Source organism: Suncus etruscus, chromosome 5 (genome assembly GCF_024139225.1).
Source record: "Suncus etruscus isolate mSunEtr1 chromosome 5, mSunEtr1.pri.cur, whole genome shotgun sequence".
Taxonomy (NCBI): Eukaryota; Metazoa; Chordata; class Mammalia; order Eulipotyphla; family Soricidae; genus Suncus; species Suncus etruscus.
This window is the reverse complement of record NC_064852.1, coordinates 17,519,798-17,544,298: the sequence shown is the minus strand read 5'-3', so window position 1 is coordinate 17,544,298 and position 24,501 is coordinate 17,519,798. Positions and strand designations below refer to the sequence as shown.

Genomic DNA, 24,501 nt, shown 5'->3' with positions numbered 1-24,501 from the left:
GAAAAAAACAAACATTAGACTGGAGCAGTATCGCAGAGGTAGGCCGTTTGCCTTGCATTACACGTGGCTGACCTAGGTGGACCATGGTTTGATTCCCCCAGTGTCCCATATGGTCCCCCTAGCCAGGAGCAATTTTTGAGCACATAACCAGGAGTAAACCCTGAGTGTCACTGGGTGCGCCCCCCCCCCCAAAATAACACATTACTCCTGGTGGAGTTTAAGATACTATATAGATTCCCAGGATCAGATCTGAGTTGGCTGCATGCAAGGCAAGTGCTTTACCCTCTGGACTAGGCTCCAGGCCTTCCCCACAAGCCAATTGAGGTTGGTTTTTTGTTTTGGTTTGGTTTTTGGGTCACACCCGGCAGTGCTCAGGGGTCACTCAACGGTAGTTTGAATCCAATGGCCTCCTGAGCCTGCCAGGAGTAACCCTGGAGCTCCACTGGGTGTGGCCTAAAAACAAACAAAAAAGAATTGAGCCAGAGTGATAGCACAGCTTTTGCTTTGAACACGGCAGACCTGGGTTCAATCCCCAGCATCCCATATAGTCCCCTGAGCACTGCCAGGAGTGATTCCTGAGTACAGAACCAGGAAACCCCTGAGCACCACAAGATGTGAACAGAACAAAACAAAACAAAACAAAACAAAACAAAGCCACCCAAGATCAGTGTCAGCAGCCACTCAGGCTTTTACCCAGAGACCACGTCCTGCCTGTGAAGGTTTTAGAAGACAGAAATGTAGTCCTTTCTGGCCATTTTACCCAAGACAAGTTGAATAGCCCATCATCTTTAAGCTTTGCATCATTGAGAAACAGCCCCCCAGAGCCAGTGTTGCTATGAGACATTAAGCAGGGCATCTAAGGCCCGACTACTAGTGCTACTGAGGTGCCCTCCCCACTGCCCAGGTCTCGAGGTAACCACAGACTCAAAAACAAGTTTGCCAAAGGGTGCGCCTGGCATGTTGAAATTCTAGCTTTATTATCTTACATTCAGGATGTCAAACCTCCAGCTCTTATCTGACATGGGGTCAGGGGAGGCCGGACTGGGCCGGACCAGGGGCAGGGGGCAGCCGGGGCCTTTCCCAGTTCCAAATCAGTCACTGGTCCGAAGGTGGCCAACACGTGTCCGATTTATTGCTTCATTTGTAAACACGGAAACCTCCTAGCCAGGAGGTGACGAAAGAGACTTGAGTCACCTCCAATTTGCGAAAGTGAACTTGAGAACATTCCAGCCTCGCCTACCTGGCCCCGGCAGGTCGGGAGAGGTCTGAACCAAGCAAAGCCACTCCAGGGGTCCCCCGCTCTGAGTTTACCACATGCTGGCCTCATTCCACCTGCAGGTGCCCTACCACTGCATCCCCCTCGTCTCATTGTCCCATGACATGAGCAGCTTGGCTTGCAGCTCTCCCAGGCCCTACCCGGTGCCAGCAGACAGGGTCACAGTGGAGCAACAATTGTAACTCTGCATCAACTGTCATTCCTGTTAGTTGCCAAAGCAGGGGCCGAGAGCCTGGGTAAGGTGTATGGCTGGTCCTCCCCCCACTCTGAAGTCAGCAGGGTGGAAACCATCAGGTGGAGACCCACTCGACAAGCACCATATTTCACTTCCTGGCCTGCAGTATAACCCTGAAGGGTGGGAGTGGGGTGGGTCCTGCACAGAGAAGGTCCCAGGGATCGAGTGTAACAGACACGGCACCCCAGAATTATGCTCTTCCTGCTGGGCAGCGCCAAGTCTGGCTGGGAGAACCCCAGCTCCGTAGTGATCAACTTCCACAGGATATACACGGGACACAGGGGGTCTGGATTAGCTCACCGAAGGACAGTAAAGGTCTCTGTGACCAGATCAGTTTGGCAGTAGGCAGGTAGGGGGGCCCTCAAGAGTTCCCCTACTAGAAATTCCCCCAAATGTGTCTGCCCATGGCTACCTGTGTAAGCCACAAATTATCATCGCTGCCTGTGCCCTGAATAGGGGTCAAGTGCCCAGATCCCAGGAAGGCCTGGCACTCCCGAGCTGGGGGTCAGGCTTCATCGAGGGGAACCTCCCACAGCCACGTTCAAGGCACTTGAGGCGAAACCAGGCCTATCTGGCGAGGGCAGAGGTGGGCGGGAGTGCCGCCACTGTGCAAAATGCTGCTTCCAGGCACATGGGAGAAACTGGGCAGCTTACCCATTCAGGGAGCCCTGCAGCCCCTACCTGACCCTCAGAAGTTTCCAGGCTTCTGGGGACAGCAGCAAGGGGCTAGTAGAAGTCCAGCCGTGCCTGTACTGTCTTGCAACCTTTGTCTGAGTAAATCTTCTCGTCTTTGGGGAAAAAGGTCATTTCGTCGGCCACCTGGGTGACCATGGCTTCGTCTATGGGAGTGCCACGGGACCGCATCTCGGCCCTCACGCACATCTTCACGTGCCGGTACTCCAGGGGCAAGAAGGGGATGAAGTAGTCGATGAGGTTCCGGTCAATCAACCCGCTTCGCCATAGGCCACCTGCCACAGGGACATTCCAATGAGGTGCTGGCTGGCCCAAAGGCACAGGAGGGCCCCCACCATACAATGCCAAGCAGAAGCCCCAGATTCAGCCACACACAGAGCAAGGGTCCCAGGGGCTCCCCCAGTCCACCGACTTACTGTGCTTATTGTTGAAGACCCCAAGTGACAACACCGCTTCTAGATCCTTCAGCTGGATGTCCTCTCTCTTCTTGCCTGCCCGCCATGCATCCAGGGTGGCCTTGGTGATCAGGTCTCCACCGGCATTGCTGAGATCAGAAAGAAATCAAGACCCACAACGCAGAGACATTTGAGACCAGGGCGGGGCATTAAGCTGTGCTAAGTTCATTGTTTGCTTTGGGGGCGATACCTGGTGGTGCTCAGGTTGGGGGACCATATTGGGTCAGGAATTGACTGAACCTGTGTGCAAGGCAAACACCCTTCCCACTGCTATCTTTCCAGCCCTTTAAGTTTATTCTTTGTTTTCATTTTAAGGCCACACCCGGTGGCGCTCAGAGGATACTCCTGGCTATGTGCTCAGAAATCACTCCTGGGGCCGGGAAGGTGGCGCTAGAGGTAAGGTGTCTGCCTCACAAGCGCTAGTGTAGGACGGACCGCGGTTCGATCCCCCGGCGTCCCATATGGTCCCCCCAAGCCAGGAGCGATTTCTGAGTGTATAGCCAGGAGTAACCCCTGAGCATCAAACGGGTGTGGCCCAAAAACCAAAAACCAAAAAAAAAAAAAAAAGAAATCACTCCTGGCTTGGGGAACCATATGGGACACTGGGTTATCAAACCCAGATCTGTCCTAGGTTAGCATGTGCAAGGCAAATGCCCTACCACTTGCACCAATGCTCTGGCCCCACTTTAGTTTATTCTTAATGAAAAGATACTTTCTTGGGGCCGGGAAGGTGGCGCTAGAGGTAAGGTGTCTGCCTTACAAGCGCTAGCCAAGGAACGGAACGGACCGCGGTTCGATCCCCCGGCGTCCCATATGGTCCCCCCAAGCCAGGGGCGATTTCTGAGCACATAGCCAGGAGTAAACCCTGAGCGTCAAACGGGTGTGGCCCAAAAACCAAAAAAAAAAAAAAAAAAAAAAAAGAAAAGATACTTTCTTGGCGCCAGAGAGATAGCATAGAGGTAAGGCATTTGCCTTTCATGCAGGTCATTGGTTCAAATCCCGGCATCCCATATGGTCCCCTGAGCCTGCCAGGAGCGATTTCTGAGCGTGGAGCCAGGAGTGACCCCTGAGTGCTGCTGGCTGTGACCCAAAAACCAAAAAAAAAAAAACAAAAAAAAAAACTTTCTTGCTATCGAAGGAAAAAAATAACATCTTCCCCTCCCCCCCAAGAAGCTTAAAAAATCACTTTAAAAGCTGTAGATAATCTATGGTTTTTTCTTTTACGGTTTTGCTGTTTCTGTTGTGTTGGATTTTAGGGCCCATTCTCAGGTTTTAGAACTCAGCAGTACTCAGGTTGCCATCTTGTGCCAAGGAGCCAGACTGGGGTTCCCACATGGAAAGCATGTGATCCAGTCATCTGGCATCATATTCCCACACCAACCAGGATGGCTTTATTTAATGCTAAGAAAGAGGCATAGCTCTAGGAAATAAGTTTTTGTTGTTGTTGTTATTGTTTGAGCCATACCCGAGAGTCTGTGATGTTACTCCTGGCTTTGGACTCAGGGATCATACCTGATGGGCTTGGGGGGATCCTATTGGATGCCAAAAGAGATAGGCTCTGATCTGGCTGCATGCAAGGCAAACGCCTTCCCCACTGTAGCATCTCTTTGACCCAGTAGTGGACTTTATTTCCTGCCCATACTGCCCCCCCCCCCCACTGCACCCCAAGTCACCCTCTCCAGGCCAGGCTGCGGCAGCAACCTCCTAGAAGGAAAACCTTTGGTAAAAGCCTTGATAGGACACAGGCCTCTATGTCCCTTCTCTGTCCCTGCATAAACAAGAAAACACATCCCCTATACATCTCCTCTCCAGGACCCTAAGGTAGCTCCAGGCGCAGGGAGGCCCTGACTGGGTCCAGCTGACCTGAGGAAGATGAAGATGGCCTTCCGGTAGGACACACCATCCACCAGCTCATAGTAGTCCAGGAAAGGTTTGATGGCATCGATCACCCCGGGGTACAGCTTGTCCATCTCGTCAAAAATGAACACTGAGCTGGCACAGGCACTCACGTTGCCCCGGATCCATTTCTGCAGCTGGTCCTAGAACGGCCAGGAGGGAAAGGAAATGGAGGGGGTGCTCAGGACCGAGTCACGTGAGTGATTGCTGATCCACTGCCAACCAGCTAGGGGGTTCAGCACAGGGCACCCAGACATCAGCCACAGCCCCTGCTCTAGGCCCTGGTGACAGGCACATGCTGTGTCCTCCTCAAAGAAAAGGGGTGAAGGTGGCCTCTGAAAGGCACCAGCAGGGTGCACACTCGCTAACTGGCACCAACCCCTAGCTCACTGTTCCTGGAGATGGTCCCCAGCAGAGACCAGGAACCCCAGGCCAAGAGTCAGGGGCCTGTGTTGGGGCCACCTCTGCTCCTCCCCCCAGAAGTTATGACCATGAATCTGCCCCAAGACTCCCCCGATGTCCTTTGCCCTGTATTTCTGGAAACTGAGAGAAAAAGGCTAGGCAGCGCAGGATTCATTTCAGCATTCTCCTGCCATACAGGATGGCACAGTTCTTGCTTCTACTTCCTGTTTCAGTTTCTTGGTTTTTGGAGGTGCAGGAATTTCTGCCACCCCAAGAGTATTCAAGGTACTACTCCTGGCTCTGCGTTTGGAGTGGGGGTCAGGTAGGGAGGGAGAAATTTCTCCCAGTAGTGTTCCATCCAGGTGAAGACATGGGGTGGCCAGAATAAAGGGTCTGCTACCAGCAAGGCCAGAGCTTTTATCTCCTGTACTATCTCTCCCTCAGGCCCTTCCTCTTTCAGTTTCTGTTTCTGTTTCTATTTACTATCCCCAAGAAAACTTCCTTCAGTACAGCTCTACTCTACAAAACAACTGAATACAATAGCACAGGGAAGGGGGGGGAGGGTTTGAAGAGACCATCTCTGTTCTTTGCTGGAGAATAACTTTGGTGGCCAGGTGCTGCCCGAAGAGCTTCTCTTCCAAGCCCAACCTAAGAGCTGCAAATGCCAGCCCGAGTAACAGGGGGAGAAAATGTCACATTACAGGGGGGTGGGAGGGCACAGGCTTGGCCCGGAGAACCTGGGGCAGGAACAAAGAAGCAGCCCTAAAGGGGAGATGAAGAGAAGTAAGTTCAAGCACGAGGAGATGCTCAAACCTGCTTCCCTCAGGGGTCACGAGGACCAAAGAAGTGGCTATCTGAGAAGCGGATTCAAGTTCCTGCTCCTCCATAGAGGAGCATAGAGCAAGACCCCTCTCTTGTTGAGTCAAAAATCATCAGCTACTAACCCCTCCCAATGGGAGTCGTTTGAATTTGGCAAGATCACTTGGCAAAGGAGTCTCTCAGGATGGGTGGACCCTAACCTAGCAGAAAACAGAAGCCAGCGTTAGCACCCAGGCGGATCTCCCTTGCTGCCCTAGGGGTGGGGGGGAAATGGAGGTGCCCTTGCCTGGTACTGTTTTATCTGGTGCTCGTGTGGGAAATGCAGAGTTGGCACAAACAGGTGGACGAAGTTACTCTTCAGCCCCTTGGGGTGCAGGTTTTCGGCCACGATCTGGCTGATATAATTCTTGCCGGTGCCAGCCCAGCCGTGCAAGGAGAGAGTCAAAGGTTTCTTGGGGTTCTTATTGTTCTTGAAGCCCGTCAGCGCCTTGAGAATAACTTCGGTGGCCAGGTGCTGCCCGAACAGCTTCTCTTCCAAGTCCAACCTAAGAGCTGCAAACGCCAGCCCGAGTAACCGGGGGAGAAAATGTCACATTACAGGGGGGTGGGAGGGCACAGGGTTGGCCCGGAGAACCTGAGGCAGGATGCACAGGCACTGGGATGGCCTTCCATAGGCTTTAGGGCTCATCAGCTCCATCCCCGGCATCCCCCCGGCCCAGGTGAACCCCGCGATCGTGCACAGAGACCCCCCCAGGCCTACCCGTGGCGTTGAGAGGCCTCTCCTCCAGGCAGCACTCGGTGAAGCGGCAATACAGATCCTTGTTGAGCAGAAGGCCCGTGAGCGCAGACGCCGCTCCGACGGCCAGGTACACGCTGACGGGCTCGAACCCCACCACCACCTGCGGCAGCAGCAGGCACAGCGCCGCGGGGACCCCGAAAGGCCTCGCCCGCAGCAGCATCCTCCGTGCAACACCTGCACGCGCCCCCCAGGCACGGGCGTCTGGCTGCACAGCGTGACAGCTGGCTGCAGAATGCTGGGGCGGATGTCCGCTTTCGTCACTTCCGCTCGAGACCCCGCCCACCAGCGGGCAGTCATGTTGGTGAGGGCGTCCCTGGGCGACCGCCATCTTGTGTGTGGCATGGAGGATGATGGCTAGAGTCCATGGCAACTTTCTTCTCGTTTTCACATTATTTATATGCCGTTGTGCTGTTTGTTTGTTTGGTTTGATTTGGTTTATACGCTCAAAAATTTTGCTACATTGCTTTTGGCTTCAGGTGTGGTACTCTTCTTGCATAAGAAGTTTTGCCCGGGTAAAACTTGCATGGAGGTAGGGCATTTGCCTTGTATGCAGAAGGTCGGTGGTTCGAATCCCGGCATCCCATATGGTCCCCCGAGCCTGCCAGGAGCAATTTCTGAGCGTAGAGCCAGGAGGAACCTCTGAGTAAAGCTGGGTGTGACCCAAAAAACAAAACAAAACAACAACAACAAAAAGAGCAGCCGATGAGAATGAAGATGGCAGAGTGAGACAGACTAGGGGAAGGGACTTGCAATCTGTGAGGACTCTGATCTCTGTTTTAGGACAATACAGTAGTCTCACTTGGCATTCAAGTTGCTGCCCATGCACCTAAAAGCATTGCACAAACTAGGACCAGAGCAATAGCACAGTGAGTAGGCCATTTGCCTGGCAGATGGCCCACCCAAGTCCAATTCTCAGCATCCCATAGGATCCCCTGAGCACTGATAGGAATGGCCCCTTAAATGTCCCCAAAACAGGAATGGAGTGGTAACATAGCAGTAGAGTGTTTACCTTGCATGCGGCAACCTGGGACGAACCCAGGTTCAATCCCTGGCATCCCATATGGTGTCCCCCGCACCCAGCCTGCCAGGAGCAATTTTTGAGCTCAGAGCCAAAAGTAATCCCTGAGCCTCCGGGTGTGGCACAAAATAAATAAATACTCCAAAACAAACTTGTCTTTCTGAACTTGGAGCTGAGTGATTTTTGTTGTGGGGTGTGGCAATTGTCCCCTGAACTATAACAGCAAGGTCAGGATAATCCCCTGGGCAAAACAGCCTAGGTCTTTCTTAGAATATATACAGGTAGCAGTCACTCCCATGTAGTTAAACACACAGAGCTTCACAGAACACACAGCCTGTTTTCTCCTAAACAGAGCACTCATCCTATTTTTTTTCTCCTTTTCCCCTAAACAGAACACACATCCTGGGGCTGGAGAGATAGAGGTAGGCCATTTGCCTTACAAGCAGTCAATCCAGGAGAAATGGTGATTCGAATCCCGGCATCCCATATGGTCCCCTAAGCCTGCCAGCAGCGATTTTTTGAGCACAGAGCCAGGAGTAACCCCTAAGTGCCACTGGGTGTGGCCCACCCTAAAAAAAGAACACACATCCTGTATTCCTCATAACCTGATTGACTGAGACACATTATAACTATCTAAAATAAGGGGTTGGGGCTGGAGAGATAGCACAGTGGGTAGGGCATGTGCCTTGCTTGCAGCTGACCCAGATTTGATTACCTGCATTCCCGTATGGTCCCCTGAGCCTTCCGGGAGTGATTTGATGCAGAGCTAGGATAACCTCTGAGTGCCAGTGGGTGTGCCACCCCCCAAAAATTATAAATAAAATAAAATAAGGTGTTATTGGAATTGTTACCCCTGAAATGGCTTGTGGATGGTTTTTCAATCTGTAAACTCTCTACTTGCCAGGGAAGTAGAGACATCTCCTGCCTCATTTACACTCGCCCCTCGTGAAGTCTCAGTGAGCTGGACCGGTGGGTGATTTGTACAGAGAGTAACAGGTTCAGACCAGAGAGCACTGTAGCTGCTGAGCTAAGCAATCATTCCGTAACCAGATAACTGGAATTTGTTAGACTGATTGGGTTCTGGGCTGGAGCCATAGTACAGTGGGTAAGGCGTTTACTTTACACACGGTGGACCCTAGTTTGATCCCTAGCATCCCATATGGTCCCCTGAGCACCACCGGGAGTAATTCCTGAGTGCAGAGCTCGGACTAACCCTTGAGCACTACCAGATGTGGTACCTCCAAATCAAAAACAAACAAACAAAAGTCAAAGCCATCATTTGGGCTCCTCCAAACTGCCAGATTTCCACCCAGGATAGGCCTCAAAGACTGATTCTGCGGCAGATCCCGACCTTGGGTTTGCCGCCGGCGGAAGTTTCAGGACCAGAGACAGCACCCCTGGGCGGGCCCCAGGTTCCCCAAAGTTCCACGTTGAGAGGTGTCTGGGCGCTGACCCACTGGGGAAGGGCCTGGGTCGGCAGCAGCACCAGGACGCTACTAAGCTGCATGTCTGCTGGCTCCAAGCTGGAGCATGGAATAGAACAAACACTCCTAGGAAGGAACTTCCTGTCCGATGACTTTGAGAAGGTGTCAGATAACAAGGAGTAACTGAGAAAGGTCTTAGAGACAGAAAGATCGTCCAGGGATTAAGGTGAACCTAACCCAGCACTTCCAGGAGTGAGGCCTGAGCACTGAGCCAAGAGTAAACCCTGAGTACTGAGCCAAACACCACCAGGTTTGTCCCTCCGAAACAAACTAAATAAAAAAAATAGTCAAAAATAGAATAAAACAAAAAAAATAGAATAAAACGGGGCTGGAGAGATAGCTTGGAGGTAAGGCGTTTGCCTTACATGCAGAAGGACGGTGGTCCAAATCCCAGCATCCCAAATGCTCTGCCAGGAGACTTCCAGGAGCGATTTCTGAGCGTAGAGTCAGGAGTAATCCCTGAACACTGCCGGGAGTGAACCAAAAACAAACAAACAAACAAACAAACAAAAAAATGCAATAAAAGGGGCCTGAGAGATAGCACAGCTGTTGGGCATTTGCCTTGCAAGCAGCCCATCCAGGATGGATGGTGGTTCGAATCCCGGCATCCCATATGGTCCCCTGTACCTGCCAAGAGCTATTTCTGAGCACAGAGCCAGGAGTAACTCCTGAGTGCGACCGGTGTGACCCAAAAAGTCAAAATAAATAAATAAATAAATAAATAAATAAATAAATAAATAAATAAATAAATAAAGGAATGGGTACACTTAAGCCTCAACATTGAGGTGACTTGGGGCTGGAGACATAGCATAGCAGTAGGGCAGTAGGGCGTTCGCTTTGCATGCAGAAGGACAGTGATTTGAATCCTGGTATCCCATATTGTTCCCCAAGCCTGCCAGGGGAGATTTCTGAATGTAGAGCCAGGAGTAGCCCAAGTGTTTCCGGGTGTAACGCAAAAACCAAAAAAACAAAAAAAAACAAAAAAAAAATTGAGGTAACTTGGGGGAAGGAAGGAGAGAGGGGCTTAGACTTTTTGTTTTTGTTTTTGTTTTTGGACCACACCCGGAGGTGCTCAGGGGTTACTCCTGGCTGTCTGCTCAGAAATAGCTCCTGGCAGGCACGGGGATCATATGGGACACCGGGATTCGAACCAACTACCTTAGGTCCTGGATCAGCTGCTTGCAAGGCAAACACCGCTGTGCTATCTCTCTGGGCCCTAGACTTTAATTATACTTATTTTATTGTCTTGCTTTTGTTTTGGGGCCATACCTGGTGACTCTCAGGGCTTTACTCCTGGCAGACTCAGGGGACCCTATGGGATGCTGGGGATCAAATCCAGGCTGGTGAATTCAAGGCAAATGCCAACCCTCTACTCTAGCCCCTAATTTATTTATTGTTATTATTTATTTATTTTTGGTTTATGGGCCACACTCAGTGGCTCACAGGGGTTACTCCTGGCTCTGCGCTCAGAAATCGCTCCTGGCAGGCATGGGGATATGGGATGGCATAAATGCCAGGATTCGAACCACCATCGGTCCTGGGTCAACCACGTGCAAGGCACTCGCCTACTTCTGTGCTATCACTCCAGCCCCTATTAATTTAAGGGGCCGGAGAGATGGCACAGTAGTAGGGCATTTGCCTTTGCATAAGGCCGACCTGGGAGGGATCTGGTTCAATTCCCAGCACCTATTTGGTCCCCCAGCCTGCCAGGGGCGATTTCTGAATGCAGAGCCAGGAGTAAGCTCAGAATTCTGTAGGGTGTGGCCCAGCAAACAATCCATCAATAAAGCTTAAAAAATATCAATTTAATTTGGACGGGAAGATAACCGGTGATTTTCAGGGCTTTCTCCTGGCTCTGCACTCAACGATCACTTCTGTTGGGGCTTGAGGGACCTTATGGGATGCCGGAGATGCAAGGCAAGCACCCTCCTTGCTGTACTATCTATTGCTTCTGCCTCTGGACTTCAATTTTATTAAATCACTAAAAGGCTTGTAACCCCAATATCACCTCCTGGGGAGGGCCAACGCAGTGCCTTTCATGCAATAACGTGTAAAGCGGCCTTCAGGGCTGTAGTTTCAGCACATCTAGGGAAGTGACCTGTGCTTTGCTGTTCAGGTGGGAGAGAAAAGACCTGAAAACTGGGGAGTCCCTAAGACCCTTCTGATGTCAAAGGGCGGCGGGTGCACTTCCAACGACTCACCAGTAGGTGGGGCGAGCGCACAGGCTTTGAATGAGAAAAGGCCTTCGCCAGCAACTGCAAGCGAGGAAGCAATTTTGTTTTGTTTTCAGAAAATGTTTTCGGGCCACACCTGGCGGTGTTCAGGGTTTATTCCTGCCCCTGTGCAAAGGGATCACTTTTAGCTGGAGCACAGAATTGGCCCCTGGAGGCAGAGGGCTCGGTTCCTGGGGACCTAGGACTGTTGGGGAAGGCATTTGCCAACCCGGGTGCAATCCCTAACATACTCTGCACCACCAGAGCAACACCAGGAGTGATCCCTGAGCAAAAAGCTCTAGTACAGCAGTAAGACATTTGCCTTGCACTTGGCAGATCCTCAGCATTCCATGAGGTCTCCTGAGTACTGCCAGGAGTGATTCCTGAGCACAGAGCAAGGAGTAAACCCTGAACACCACCAGATGTAGCCCAAAAACAAACAAAACAGAACTCAAAAGACTGCATTGTTGGTTTACAACTTGGTTCCACCCAAAACAAAGGTTATCCTTGGTTTCTACCCAAAACAGAGATTTTTCCTGATTTATCATGTATCAAGCAAACGAGCAGAACTGGCTCAGGATTGGTCTCTGTCCTTACTCCCTGCCCCAGGATGGTCTCTGTACTAAATAAAAAATGTAATCTGCTGGGCAGCTCTCTTTCTCTCTGAGCTGGATGAGACAAATTAGCTACTCAGTCACACATATTTTACTCTCAGATTTGTTTGGATTATTTCCTCTGGTAACCCTAGCTCTAGACCCACTCTCCCTGGGTGGAAATATGACTTTTGGGGTCATTACACTCCATTCCTGGTTCTGCTGGTTCTCTGAGCACTGGTTTTTTTCTTAGGAGTAACACACCTGGCAGTGCTCAGGGGTTACTCCTGGCTCTACGCTCAGAAATTGTTCCTGGCTTAAGGGACATATGGGATGCCAGGGGTCGAACTTGCGTCCACCCTGGGTCAGTCACATGCAAAGCAAATGCCCTACCACTTGTGCTACCACTCTGGCCTCTGAGCACTGTTGAGTGTCCCTGCTGTAGGAGCCACCACTGGAACCTCCTGAGCACTGCGTGGGAACTTCCAAAGATTACTCCCAAGACAAAACTCTCTCTTTTTTTTTTTTTTTTTTTTGGTTTTTGGGCCACACCCGGCGTTGCTCAGGGGTTACTCCTGGCTGTCTGCTCAGAAATAGCTCCTGGCAGGCATGGGGGACCATATGGGACACCGGAATTCGAACCAACCACCTTTGGTCCTGGATCGGCTTGCAAGGCAAACACCACTGTGCTATCTCTCCGGGCCCAAGACAAAACTCTCATGTTTGCCTGTGCTCAGGGACCATTTCTGGCTCAGTGCTAGGGCGTTTCTTCAGGGACCCTGGAGAGCTGGGGACTGAACCAGGATGTCTCCCTGAGGTTGCAACTCTTGCCCCTGACTGCTGTTCATAGATGTTGAAATGTCATGAATAGGCCACGGTCACTTCAACCCCAGGCCTGATTGACACCTCAGGGTCCTGAGCACTTGATACAGCGAGTGTGTCCTCTGTGTGTCCTCTGGAGCCACAAGTGAGTCAAGTTGGGCAGAGTAGTGTAAAGGCTTCGGCTCCCAGCCTGGTTCTCCTTCTGTCTGCTGTCTGCTCCTGGATGGCTGTCTTAATCTCTCTGAGCTAGTTTTGTTTGGTTTGGTTTTTTTGTTCTGGTTTAGTTTTGGGTCACACCCAGCAGCACTCAGAGGTTAATCCTGGCTCTGCAGTCAGGGATCACTCCTGGAGGTGCTCACAGGACAATATGGGATGCCGGAGATCAAACCTAGGTCAGTTGTGTGCAAGACACATGCCCTCCCTGCGGAACTAGGTCTGGTCCCTGTTTTTGTTTTGTTTTGTTTTGAGGCCACACCCACTGGGCTCAGAGGTTACTCCTGGCTCTGCATTCAGAAATCACTCCATGGCAGGCTCCAGGGACCATATGAGATGCCAGGGATTGAAACACCTACTGCTGTGCTATCGCTCTGGCCCCTGGTCCCTGTTTTTTGTTTTTGAGCCAGACCTGTTGTTGTTCAGGGGTTCTTTCTGGCTCTACATTTAGAAATCACTTCTGGCAGTGCTCACATGGAATGCCGAGGATCGAACTGGGGTTGGCCACGTGCAAATCAAGCACAGCAACCCACCCTGTCTTAACACTTCTGACCCTGTTTTGTTTTTTCTTTTTTCATCTGAAAATAAGTACACTTGAGACTGAGTCCAGAGAACAGTTGCAAGGGGTAAACTGAAATGCTCAACAGGAAACTCTTGCAACATGCATGGCAGAAACATCAGACCTTAAAGCTGCTAAGGGACATGAGACAGTCTGGCAGTCAGGGCACCTGAGCTTGATTCTAGCACCAATACGTGTGGCCTGTACACCCTGGAATCCCCCATGTGGCTGGTACCCCAAGCTCTATAAGGTCCGAGCACTAGTGCATCCTCTTTTTTGTTTGTTTTGGTTTGTTTTGTTTTGTTTGGGTGACATCTGGCAATGCTCAGGGGTTACTCCTGGCTCTGCACTCAGGAATCACTCCTAGTAGACTTGGGGAACCATATGGGATGCTGGGAGTGGAACTTGGGTTGGTCTTATGCAAAGCAAACGTCCTTCCTGCTCTGCTATTGCTCCAGACCCAATGTCTCCAGGTCTTGCAATGGCCTTCTAGTCCAGTTGACTGAGAAGTGCCAGTGGGGCCCAGATCTCCTCACTACCGATGGGGCCCCCTGATATAAGTAAGGAAACAAGAGGGGCTGGAGGGATGGTAGAGTGGGGAAGATGTTTACTTGCACACATGGCTGATCCTGGTTCCATCCCTGGCATCCAATAGTTTCTTCTAAGTCTGGTTGGAGTGATTTTTTAGTGCAGAGCCAAGAGTAATCCTTGAGCACCATTGGGTATGGCCCAAAACAAAAAAAAAGGGGAAAGAAGGGAATGAAAGAAGTAAGTAAGGAGGGAGGGAGAAAAAGAGGGAGGAACAAAAGCAAGGAAGGAAGGAAGCAGGCTATCAAGCAAACAGACCAAAATTTTAAACTCCAAATTAGTTTTTTTTTGAGGGGTCACACCCAGCAGTGCTCAGGGGTCACTCCTGGCTCTACACTCAGAAATTGCTCCTGGCAGACTTGGGGGACCATATGGGATGCCGGGATTCGAACCATCATTCTTCTGCATGTAAGGCAAACGCCTTACCTCCATGCTAGCTCTCCGGCCCCTAAATTAAATTATTTTTAAAATTGAGAGTGATGGGGGCAGAGTGACAGTGCAATAGTTAGGGCAATTCCCTTATTTACATGCGGCCTACTTGAGTTCAATTCCCAGCATCAGATATAGTTCTCTAACAGTTTTTCTCTCTCTCTCTTTTTTTTTTTTTTTTTTTTGATTTTTTGTTTTTGGGCCACACCCGGTAACGCTCAGGGGTTACTCCTGGCTATGCGCTCAGAAGTTGCTCCTGGCTTGGGGGACCATATGGGACGCTGGGGGATCGAACCGAGGTCCGTCCGAGGCTAGCGCAGGCAAGGCAGGCACCTTACCTTTAGCGCCACCGCCCGGCCCCATCTCTTTTTTTCTTTCTTATTCTCCTTTTGTCTTTTTCTTTCTCTTACTTGTTCTCTTTCTTTCTCTCTTTCTTTCTTTCCTTCTTTCCTTCCTTCTTTCCTTTCTTCTTCCCTCCTTCCTTTCTTCCTCCTTCCTTCCTTCCTTCCTTCCTTTTCTTTCTTTTCTTTCTTTCCTCAGATCGCTCCAGAGACTCAGAGGACCTTATAAGATGGATGCCAGAGATCAAACCCATGGTTGGCCACATGCAAGACAAATGCCCTCCCCACTGTGCCTTATATGTAGGGCCCCAGAACCCAGAAGCCACTCTCTCTTATTTATTATTATTATTATTTATTTATTTATTTATTTTTGGTTTTTGGTTTTTGGGTCACTCCTGGCAGTGCACAGGGGTCACTTCTAGTTCTACTCTCAGAAATTGCTCCTAGCAGGCTCAGGGGACCATCTGGGATGCCGGGATTTGAACATCCATCCTCTGCATGCAAGGCAAACTCCCTACCTTCATGCTATCTCTCCGGCCCCAGAAGCCATTCTTTTAATTGGAGAGAAAAGAGGAGAGGAAAGGGGGAAATCTGGGAGTAAAGAGAAAGGAGGTGTCTTTGTGCAGGCCGCAGGGGTCTCTGTTCTGTCCTTACTCCTGCACTACGGCCTGGCCTTTAGCTGGCAGAGGAGGCTCAGTTACCATCGTGGCTGAGTTCAAGACTCTTGGATGGGGCGCCTTGCGGGGACTGTGGTTTGAGTTAGGAAACGATTTTGATTGCGTAAAAATGGAGGGTCTGAGTACAGGGCAGCTTGGTCTGAGTCACGTTCGAAGAGAGGCGGGGAAGTGCCCCAAACGGCAGGAAACTCCAGGACTGGGTAAGAGGCAGGTGGGTGGGCAGAAGGGGAGGGGGGAAGAGAGGGGGGGGGAAGAGAGAGAGAGAGAGAGAGAGAGAGAGAGAGAGAGAGAGAGAGAGAGAGAGAGAGAGAGAGAGAGAGAGAGAGAGAGAGAGAGAGAGAGAGAGAGAGAGAGAGAGAGAGAGAGAGAGAGAGAGAGAGAGAGAGCGCCCCAATCACACCCTAGGGTTGAGCCTTTTGTTCCCAGGAACTATCTGGCACAAGAAGTGCTTGGGGCTTCAAGCTGAAAAATGGGACAACAAAGTACCTCTGTTCCCCCCACCCCATATTTCTGCCTCAAACACGGCTGAGGGTGCTCACCATTCCCATCTGGTCTTCTGGTCACAGGCTGGCATTGTTTCATAGATGCCAATTTGGGGAGCAAAGGAACCCTAGGTATAATTCTGGCATTAGCCTGAAAGAAGACTCAGGCTTGCCCCCACTGCAGCATCTGTGCACATCTTGGGGGCTTGGGGATCTGCCTGTGCTCAGGGATCACTCCTTCACATTTTTGTCTTTGTTTTGTTTTGTTTTGTTTAATTTTTTTTGTTTTTTTGGGCCACACCCAGTAACGCTCAGGGGTTACTCCTGGCTATGCGCTCAGAAGTCGCTCCTGGCTTGGGGGACCATATGGGACGCCAGGGGATCGAACCGCGGTCCGTCCAAGGCTAGCGCTGGCAAGGCAGAACCTTACCTCTAGCGCCACCATGCCGGCCCCTTGTTTTGTTTTTCTTTGGGGGGGTGCAAAATCAGACAGTGCTCAGGGGTTATTCCTAATTTTGCACTCAAAATCATTTTTGGCAGGTTCAAGAAACCATATAGGATGCCAGGCAAATGCCCTACTCGCTGTACTATTGCTCTGCCTCCCCAACCCTGTTTTTTTGTTTTGTTTTGTTTTGTTTTGGGGCTACACCTGATCTTCAGGGCTTACTCAGGATGACTCCTGGTACTGCTCAAGGGACCATATGGGACACCAGGAATCAAACTTGAGTGGTTGTGTGCAAGGCAAAGGCCCTACCTGTTGTCCTATCTCTCCAGCCTCTTGCCATGAAGGTTAGAAGTCCAACTTACAGTCAGTTCCCTGAGAGTGGAGGTGCTGGGGGTGTGACTGGTAATGAGATGGGAGGGGCTGGACCTAGGGACAGTGGGGGAGCTAACAAGGACAGATTTATTTTTTTGTTTTTATTTTTATTTTTTGGTTTTGGTTTTGTTTTTGGGCCACACCCGGCATTGCTCAGAGGTTACTCCTGACTGTCTGCTCAGAAATAGCTCCTGGCAGGCACGGGGGACCATATGGGACACCGGGATTCGAACCAACCACCTTAGGTACTGGATCAGCTGCTTACAAGGCAAACACCGCTGTGCTATCTCTCTGGGCCCTGTTTTTAATTTTTTTGGGTCACACCCAGCAGTGCTCAGGGGCTACTCCTGACTCTACGCTCAAAAATCGCACTCGGCAGGCTCGGGGGACCATTGGGATGCTGGGATTTGAACCACCGTCCTTCTGCATGCAAGGCAAATGCCTTATTTCCATGCTATCTCTCTAGACCCTACAGATTTATATTTTAAATATTTATTTATTTATTAGGTTTTGGGGCCACAACCAACCGTGCTCAGGGATACATTCTGGCTCTGTGCTCAGGAATCATTTATGGCATGCTCAAGGGACCCTATGCTGGGGATTGAGCCTAGGTTCACTGTGTGCAAAGCAAATGCCCTCCCCACTGTACTATCACTTGCGCCCCAGGGCAGATTTCTTTTTTCAGGGCACCAAGCTCAGCACCATCCCCTTCTCCCATCTAGGATTCCTCGGTCCTGCTATAGCTATAGAAATTGGGGGATCTGGGAGCAGGGGACTAGGACACCAGAAGATGAGCCAGGTCTTAGCTTGTGGCCTGTGGCCTCCTCCAGTTCTCTGAAAATCCTTTGCCGAACACCCCAAGGGCACATAGATGCAGGGATAAACACAGGTCCTGCTGAGTTTGAGGATTGGCCTAAGTCCCAACATTTGGATCTGGGGGAATCTGAAAGAGAACACAGTGGGAAAGGTGCTAACTTTGTATGCAGTAGACCTGGGTACAATTCCTAGCACTGCCTATAGTCCCCTGAGCCCTACCAAGATTGTTCCCTGAGTGTAGAACCAAGAGTCAGTCCAGAGCAACACATTGATATGGCAAAAAATAAAATAAAATAAAGTAAAATAAAATAAAATAAAATAAAATAAAATAAAATAAGGGGCTGGAGAAATAGCACAGCGATAAGGCATTTGCCTTCCAAGCAGCCGATCCAGGACTTGTGCCTTGCACAAGGCCAACCCAGGACAGACAGTGGTTCGGTTCGAATCCCAGCATCCCATATGCTCCCCTCCCCCATGCCTGCCAGGAGCAATTTCTGAGCACAGAGCCAGGAGTAACCCTGAGCACAGCCGCTGCCGGGGATGACCCCAAAACCAAAAATAAATAAATAAAATAAAATGACTAATCAATGACCACAGATGAGACTAGCAACACTTTCAGACTCTGAGCATTGTTTGGAGACTGTGTATTTATATCTAGAAAATTAGGGCCCTAAACCTGGCAGAGAAATCTGGCCTGTAGGCCAGACAGATAGCACAGTGGGTAGGGCACTTACCTTGCAGGTATCCACCCCTGGCTTCGATCCTGATCCTGGCATCCCATGTGTTTGGTTTTCCCAAGCACTTCCAGGAGTGATTCCAGAGTGCCGAGCCAGGAGTAAGTCCCGAACACCACCAGGTCTGACTTCCAAACAAACAAAATTTTAAATATCAAAAAAACAAACAAAAACAAAACAAAACAAAAAACACCAACGATCATTTTATGTTAGTGGGGGTGTCAGACCTGGTGGTGCAGGGGCTACTCCTGATTCACACTGATCCCCACAAAGCAAGCCTGGGCTCCAGCCCTGTGACTGAGTTACTGTCCAGCTCAGGGCAAGTTCGGCCCTTCAGTTGCCGGGTCAGAAAGGGGGAGCCGAACTGGACTGTTGTTTCCTCAGCCCGGTCTGATGCTTGGAGACAAACTGTCTGTTCATGCCAGTCTCCTGCTTTTTTCACTGTGACCAGCTGTGTTTCCTTGCACTGCTGCCTCCAGCATGCTCCCACATGCCTCTGACATGCTCACCCAAACATCATGCCCCAGCCAGTGGGGCAGGCAGGGAGGGGAAGCGCACAGGGAGGAGGAGCTGCTGGCATCCTCCTATTCCTGTAAGCAGGAAAAACCCAGCTCCTAGGCAAAGTGGCTGCTAGTAGGACTTCCTGGGGGTGGGTGAAAATGGTGGGTGGGCTAGGGCACCCAGGGAAGCATCCAGTAGGGCAGGCAGCCTCACCCTGAGGAGCCCTAGGAGAGGGAGGGTTGCAAACCAGGAAACCTTCTGGTCTAGCTTGACCAGAACCAAAGGGACTGAACCGAGATTTTTGTTTGTGTGTTTGTTTGTTTTTTTATTTTTGGACCACACCCAATGATGTAGTGTGGGTTACTCAGGGGTTACTCCTGGCTATGCACTTAGAAATGGCTCCTGGCTTGGGGGACCATATGAGACTCTGGGGGATCGAAGCTTGGTTCGTCCTAGGTTAGCTCGTGCAAGGCAGATGCCTTACCACTTGCACCACGGCTCCAGCCCCTGAACAGAGATTTTTATGAATGGTCGTTCCCAGCTGGGCCTCCTACATACACTTCCGGTTCCAGCTCCTGGCAGGGCTCCCATTGGCTCCTCGGAGGCCTAGTGGGCGGAGTCTGTCAATTTTTATGCAGCCCCCTGCTCTCCTCCCATCGGCTTCCGGTGTCTCTGCCTTGTCCCTTTCTCAGCTCCAGGTTTGAGCTGGGATTTTCTTATATCTCTTCTGCTGGCAGGGTTAGATTTGAACCGTCTCTTCTCTGGATCTCTCAGTTTGTAGATTGGCAGATTTGTGGGATTTCTCAGTGCCCTCACTCTTATGAAATGATCCCCCCAATAAACCTCCTTCTATATGTTAAATGTCGCATATATTTTTTGTTACTCTGGATAATGCTTTGGTTCGTTTTTGTTTGGGGCCTACACACGGTGGTGCTCAGAACCTACTCCTGGGTCTGTTTTGGGGATTATTCCTGGTGGGTTTGGGCAACTGGGTATGGGAATTGAACCCAGGACAGCCCCCTTGCAAGGCAAACACCTTACTGGCTGTATTCTCCTGGACCCCAAACTTTGTTGTTGTTGTTGTTGTTTTTTATTTTGGGTCACACCTGGCAGGGCTCAGGGGTTATTCCTGGCTCTGTGCTCAAAAATCGCTCCTGGCAGGCTCAGGAGACCATATGGGATGCTGGGATTCGACCCACCGTCCATCCTGAATCAGCTGTGTGCAAAGCAAACACCCTACCGCTGTGCTATCTCTCCGGCTCCCTGGACCCCAAACTTTCTGTGGCATAGACTCTATGCTAAATAAAAGCACATCCGGGGCCGGAGAGATAGCATGGAGGTAAGGCGTTTGCCTTGGGTCCAGAAGGACAGTGGTTGGAATCCAGGCATCCCATATGGTCCCCGTGCCTGCCAGGGGCGATTTCTGAGCGCTGGCTGGTGTGACCCAAAAGTAAAAAAAAACAACAAAAAAACACATCCATAGGCACAGGGCTCAGTGTAGATGCTGCCTTGAGTTTGAATCCCCCACCTACCCACCCTCAAAATCTTCACGGATTTTGGCTTTTTTCTCCTAGAGCTCAAAGATCCTCTCTGACCCCGGAGAGATAGCACAGCGGCGTTTGCCTTGCAAGCAGCCAATCCAGGACCAAAGGTGACTGGTTTGAATCCCGGTGTCCCATATGGTACCCCGTGCCTGCCAGGAGCTATTTCTGAGCAGACAGCCAAGAGTAACCCCTGAGCACCACCGGGTGTGACCCAAAAACAAAAAACAAACAAACAAAAAGATCCTCTCTGAAAACTGGAGGTTACTGTGCTAGGAGTACCCTCAAAGGTGGTAATGAGTGTGATCCTGAAAGTTTAGTTCCACTGATGTGAGCCCTCAGCCTGGGTGCAGTGAGGGACAGGTGGGACATGTGGGTGGGACATGGGAGAGTTGGGTCCCTGCTCATTGGAATGAACAAAGGGGACCGCCTTGTCTCCTTTGGACATGCAGTCAACCTGAGTTCAACCCCAGGTATTCATTTTGGTCATCAGGATTGATCTCTGAGCACAGGACCAGGAGTAACCCCTGATCATCCCCAGGTGCAGCTGCAGGCCATTAGGACCAGCCAGGACAATAAAGTCCTCCCTGGCCTGGTCCCCAGAAACCCATGTCTTATCTATGAACCTTTGTTAACACACTTTGAGAGAAGCATAAATTATCCCTGTCTTTAGGTTTTGGGGCAAATTGATCTTTTAATTGGTTTCCAAACTGATATTTTAATTTGGGTCAATTAGTCAGCTCCAATACCTCTATAAAATGGGAATAAGAAAGGAGTCCCTCCCTCAGTAGCTGTGATAGAGGTAAAAAAAAGTTAATATTGGGGCCGGCGGTTGCCTTCCATGCAGAAGGATAGTGGTTCAAATCCCTGCATCCCATATGGTCCCCCATGCCTGCCAGGGGCGATTTCTGAGCGTAGAGCCAGGAGTACCCCTGAGCACTGCTGGGTGTGACTCAAAAACCAAAAAAAAAAAAAAAAAAAAAAAAAGTTAATATTTTCCAGCCAGGATTCAGTGATAGTAGAAAGGGGAGTACACTTGCCTGAACTCAGAGCCAGGAATAAGCCCTGAATACAGAAGAGTGTGCCCCCAAAAACAAAAATTTTAAAAAGTTGTTTTCCAGGCATTATATGAATGTTATAAGATGCTTTTGGGGACAGAGAGACAGCATGGAGGTAAGGCGTTTGCCTTGCATGCAGAAGAATAGTAGTTCAAATCCCAGCACCCCATATGGTCCCCCGAGCCTGTCAGCAGTGATTTCTGAGCGTAGAACCAGGAGTAACTTCTGAGCTCTGCTGGGTGTGACCCAAAAGCAAAAACAACAACAACAACAACAAATACTTTTGTTGGAGGGAGGGACGGGAAGAAAAAAAAAAAATACTTTTGTTGAAAGTAAACAGATAGTAGAATATATAGGGTGTTTGCCATGCACCTGCAGACCTAGGTTTGATCCCCATATATGTATATATATATATATATATATATATATATCATATCATATATGATACCCTGAGCTCCACCAGAAGTGATCTCTGAGCACAATTGAGATCTCAAACTCCAAATTAATTAAAAACCTTTTGTTGGGCCCGGAGAGATAGCACAGCGGCGTTTGCCTTGCAAGCAGCCGATCCAGGACCAAAGGTGGTTGGTTCGAATCCCGGCATCCCATAGGGTCCTCCATGCCTGCCAGGAGCTATTTCTGAGCAGACAGCCAGGAGTAACCCCTGAGCACCGCCGGGTGTGACCCAAAAACCAAAAAAAAAAAAAAAAAACAAACCTTTTGTTAAAGTTTTTGTTGTTTTATTTTGGGGTTGGGGACCACACCTACAGTTTTCAGGACTTACTCCTATTTCTGTATTCAGATATTAGCCCTAGTGATGCTGGGGGTCCATATACTATGCCAGGGATCAAACTAAAGTTGGCCACATGTAAAGCAAGAGGTTTTGCCTGCTTGCTGTACTATCTCTCCAGCCCCTTCAAATGCTGTTTTTATATATTTATACATAAATATGTATATATACACACACATATACATATACATATATATATATATTTTGGGGGGTTTTTGGATTACACTTGGCAGCGCTCAGGGGTTACTCCTGGCTCTGTGCTCAGAAATAGCTCCTGGCAGGCAACAGGGACCATATGGTTTGCTGGGATTAGAACCACCATTCGTCTTGAATCGGCTGCATGCAAGGCAAATACCCTACCGCTGTGCTATCTCTCCGGCCCCATATATATTTTTAATTTATTATTTATTTATTTGGGCCACATAAGCAGTGCTCAGGGTTTACTCCTGGCAAGCTCAGGAGACCATATGGGATACCGAGAATTGAACCTACATTAGCTGCATGCAAGACTGCTCTACCTGATGTGCTATCACTCTAGCCCCTAAATGTTGTTGTTGTTGTTTTGTTTTTTTTTGTTTTTTGGTTTTTGGGCCACACCCGTTTGATGCTCAGAGGTTACTCCTGGCTAAGCGCTAAGAAATTGCCCCTGGCTTGGGGGGACCATAAGGGATGCCGGGGGATCGAACCGTGGTCCTTCCTTGGCTAGCTCATCTTACCTCTAGCGCCACCTCACAGGCCCCTAAATGTTGTTTTTTAAAGAAGTATTACATGCTGGGTCAGAGTGATAGCTTAGCAGGTGGATTATTTGCCTTGCATGCAGCCAACCCGACTTTCATTCTCAGAACATTATATGGTCCCCAGGCACTGCCGGGAGTGATCTCTGAGCACAGAGCCAGGAGTTACCCCTGAGCATCACCAGGTGTGATTCCTCAAACAAAGAAATAAACGAACAAGCAACATTATAAATTTTGCATGGCTCATAGGTAAACTATACTACTGATCATTATCACTCATGTCATTGATTATAATAATGCCTTGGCCTCATTGTTGCTTGAGACAGAGATGATGAAATCCAGGCCTGCTAGAGGCTTAAAGGTGCCCCTTTAAGAATCTGGCTCCCAGGGCCCGGAGAGATAGCACAGCGGCGTTTGCCTTGCAAGCAGCTGATCCAGGACCAAAGGTGGTTGGTTCGAATCCCGGTGTCCCATATGGTCCCCCATGCCTGCCAGGAGCTATTTCTGAGCAGACAGCCAGGACTAACCCCTGAGCATCGCCGGGTGTGACCCAAAAACCAAAAAAAAAAAAAAAAAAAAAAAAGAATCTGGCTCCTAGGTGTGTGTATGGGCATCTCCTGGACTGGGTCTCAGGCAACTTTGGTACCACGGCATCAGTCAGTTTTGTGTTCTGACTTATTTTGTGGAAGGCCACACCCGGTGACACTCAGGGGTTACTCCTGGCTATGCGCTCAGAAATCGCTCCTGACTTGGGGGACTATATGGGGATTGAACCGAGGTCCATCCTAGATTAGCTGTGTGCAAGGCAAATGCCCTACCTCTTGTGCCACTGCTCCAGTCCCATGCTTTGACAATTTTTTTTTTGGGCCACACCCGTTTGATGCTCAGGGGTTACTCCTGGCTATACGCTCAGAAATCGCCCCTGGCTTGGGGGGACCATATGGGATGCCGGGGGATCGAACCGAGGTCCGTCCTACACTAGCGCTTGCAAGGCAGACACCTTAACTCTAGCGCCACCTTCCCGGCCCCGCTTTGACAGTTTTGAGGTGAGGAGATGCCATGTCTTGCTGGAGTTGTGGTTTGTGTTAGCTTTCTGCCAGACATGACCCTAACCTAGACCCCCAAGAATCTTACCTCTAGCTTGTTGGTGACTTTATTTTATTGTATTTTTGTTTGTTTGGGGGTCATACCCTGTGACGATCAGGGGTTACTCCTTGCTCTGCACTCAGAAATTACTCCTGGCACTCTCGGGGGGACCATAAGGAATGCTAAGGATCAAACCAGGTCCGTCCTAGGTCAGCGAGTGCAAGGCAAATGCCCTACTGCTGCCCCATCACTCCAGCCCTGGCGATTTTTTTTTTGTTTGTTTGTTTTTGTTTTTGGATCTTTTGGATCACACCCGGCAATGCTCTGGGGTAACTCCTAGCTCTACACTCAGAAATTGCTCCTGGCAGGTTCGGGGGACCATATGGGATGCTGGGATTCGAACCATTGTCCTTCTGCATGCGAAGCAAAC

General features: G+C 50.1%; 2 protein-coding genes across 2 annotated transcripts in view; one reads left to right on the top strand and one right to left on the bottom strand.

The window, feature by feature from the left end:
* ASB6 (ankyrin repeat and SOCS box containing 6) overlaps positions 1-24,501 on the top strand; it is a 370,010-nt gene that overhangs the window by 214,623 nt on the left and 130,886 nt on the right. The gene's annotated exons all lie outside the window — the stretch shown is intronic.
* Positions 1,939-6,800, bottom strand: TOR1B (torsin family 1 member B). Its single transcript, XM_049774111.1, has 5 exons — positions 6,537-6,800; positions 6,063-6,328; positions 4,523-4,698; positions 2,621-2,748; positions 1,939-2,479 (listed from the first exon to the last, which is right to left on the bottom strand). Exons 1-5 carry the CDS (start codon positions 6,733-6,735, stop codon positions 2,238-2,240), a joined length of 1,011 nt encoding a protein of 336 aa, XP_049630068.1. The 5' UTR covers positions 6,736-6,800; the 3' UTR covers positions 1,939-2,237.

Bases quoted from the DNA above. Each gene is read 5' to 3' on its own strand.
- TOR1B (XM_049774111.1), bottom strand. From the start codon at position 6,735: ATGCTGCTGCGGGCGAGGCCTTTCGGGGTCCCCGCGGCGCTGTGCCTG. The intron at 6,329-6,536 runs GTAGGCCTGGGG...TGGCGTTTGCAG, and splicing joins GAGGCCTCTCAACGCCACGG to CTCTTAGGTTGGACTTGGAA. The intron at 4,699-6,062 runs GCAAGGGCACCT...TGGCCGTTCTAG, and splicing joins ACCAGATAAAACAGTACCAG to GACCAGCTGCAGAAATGGAT.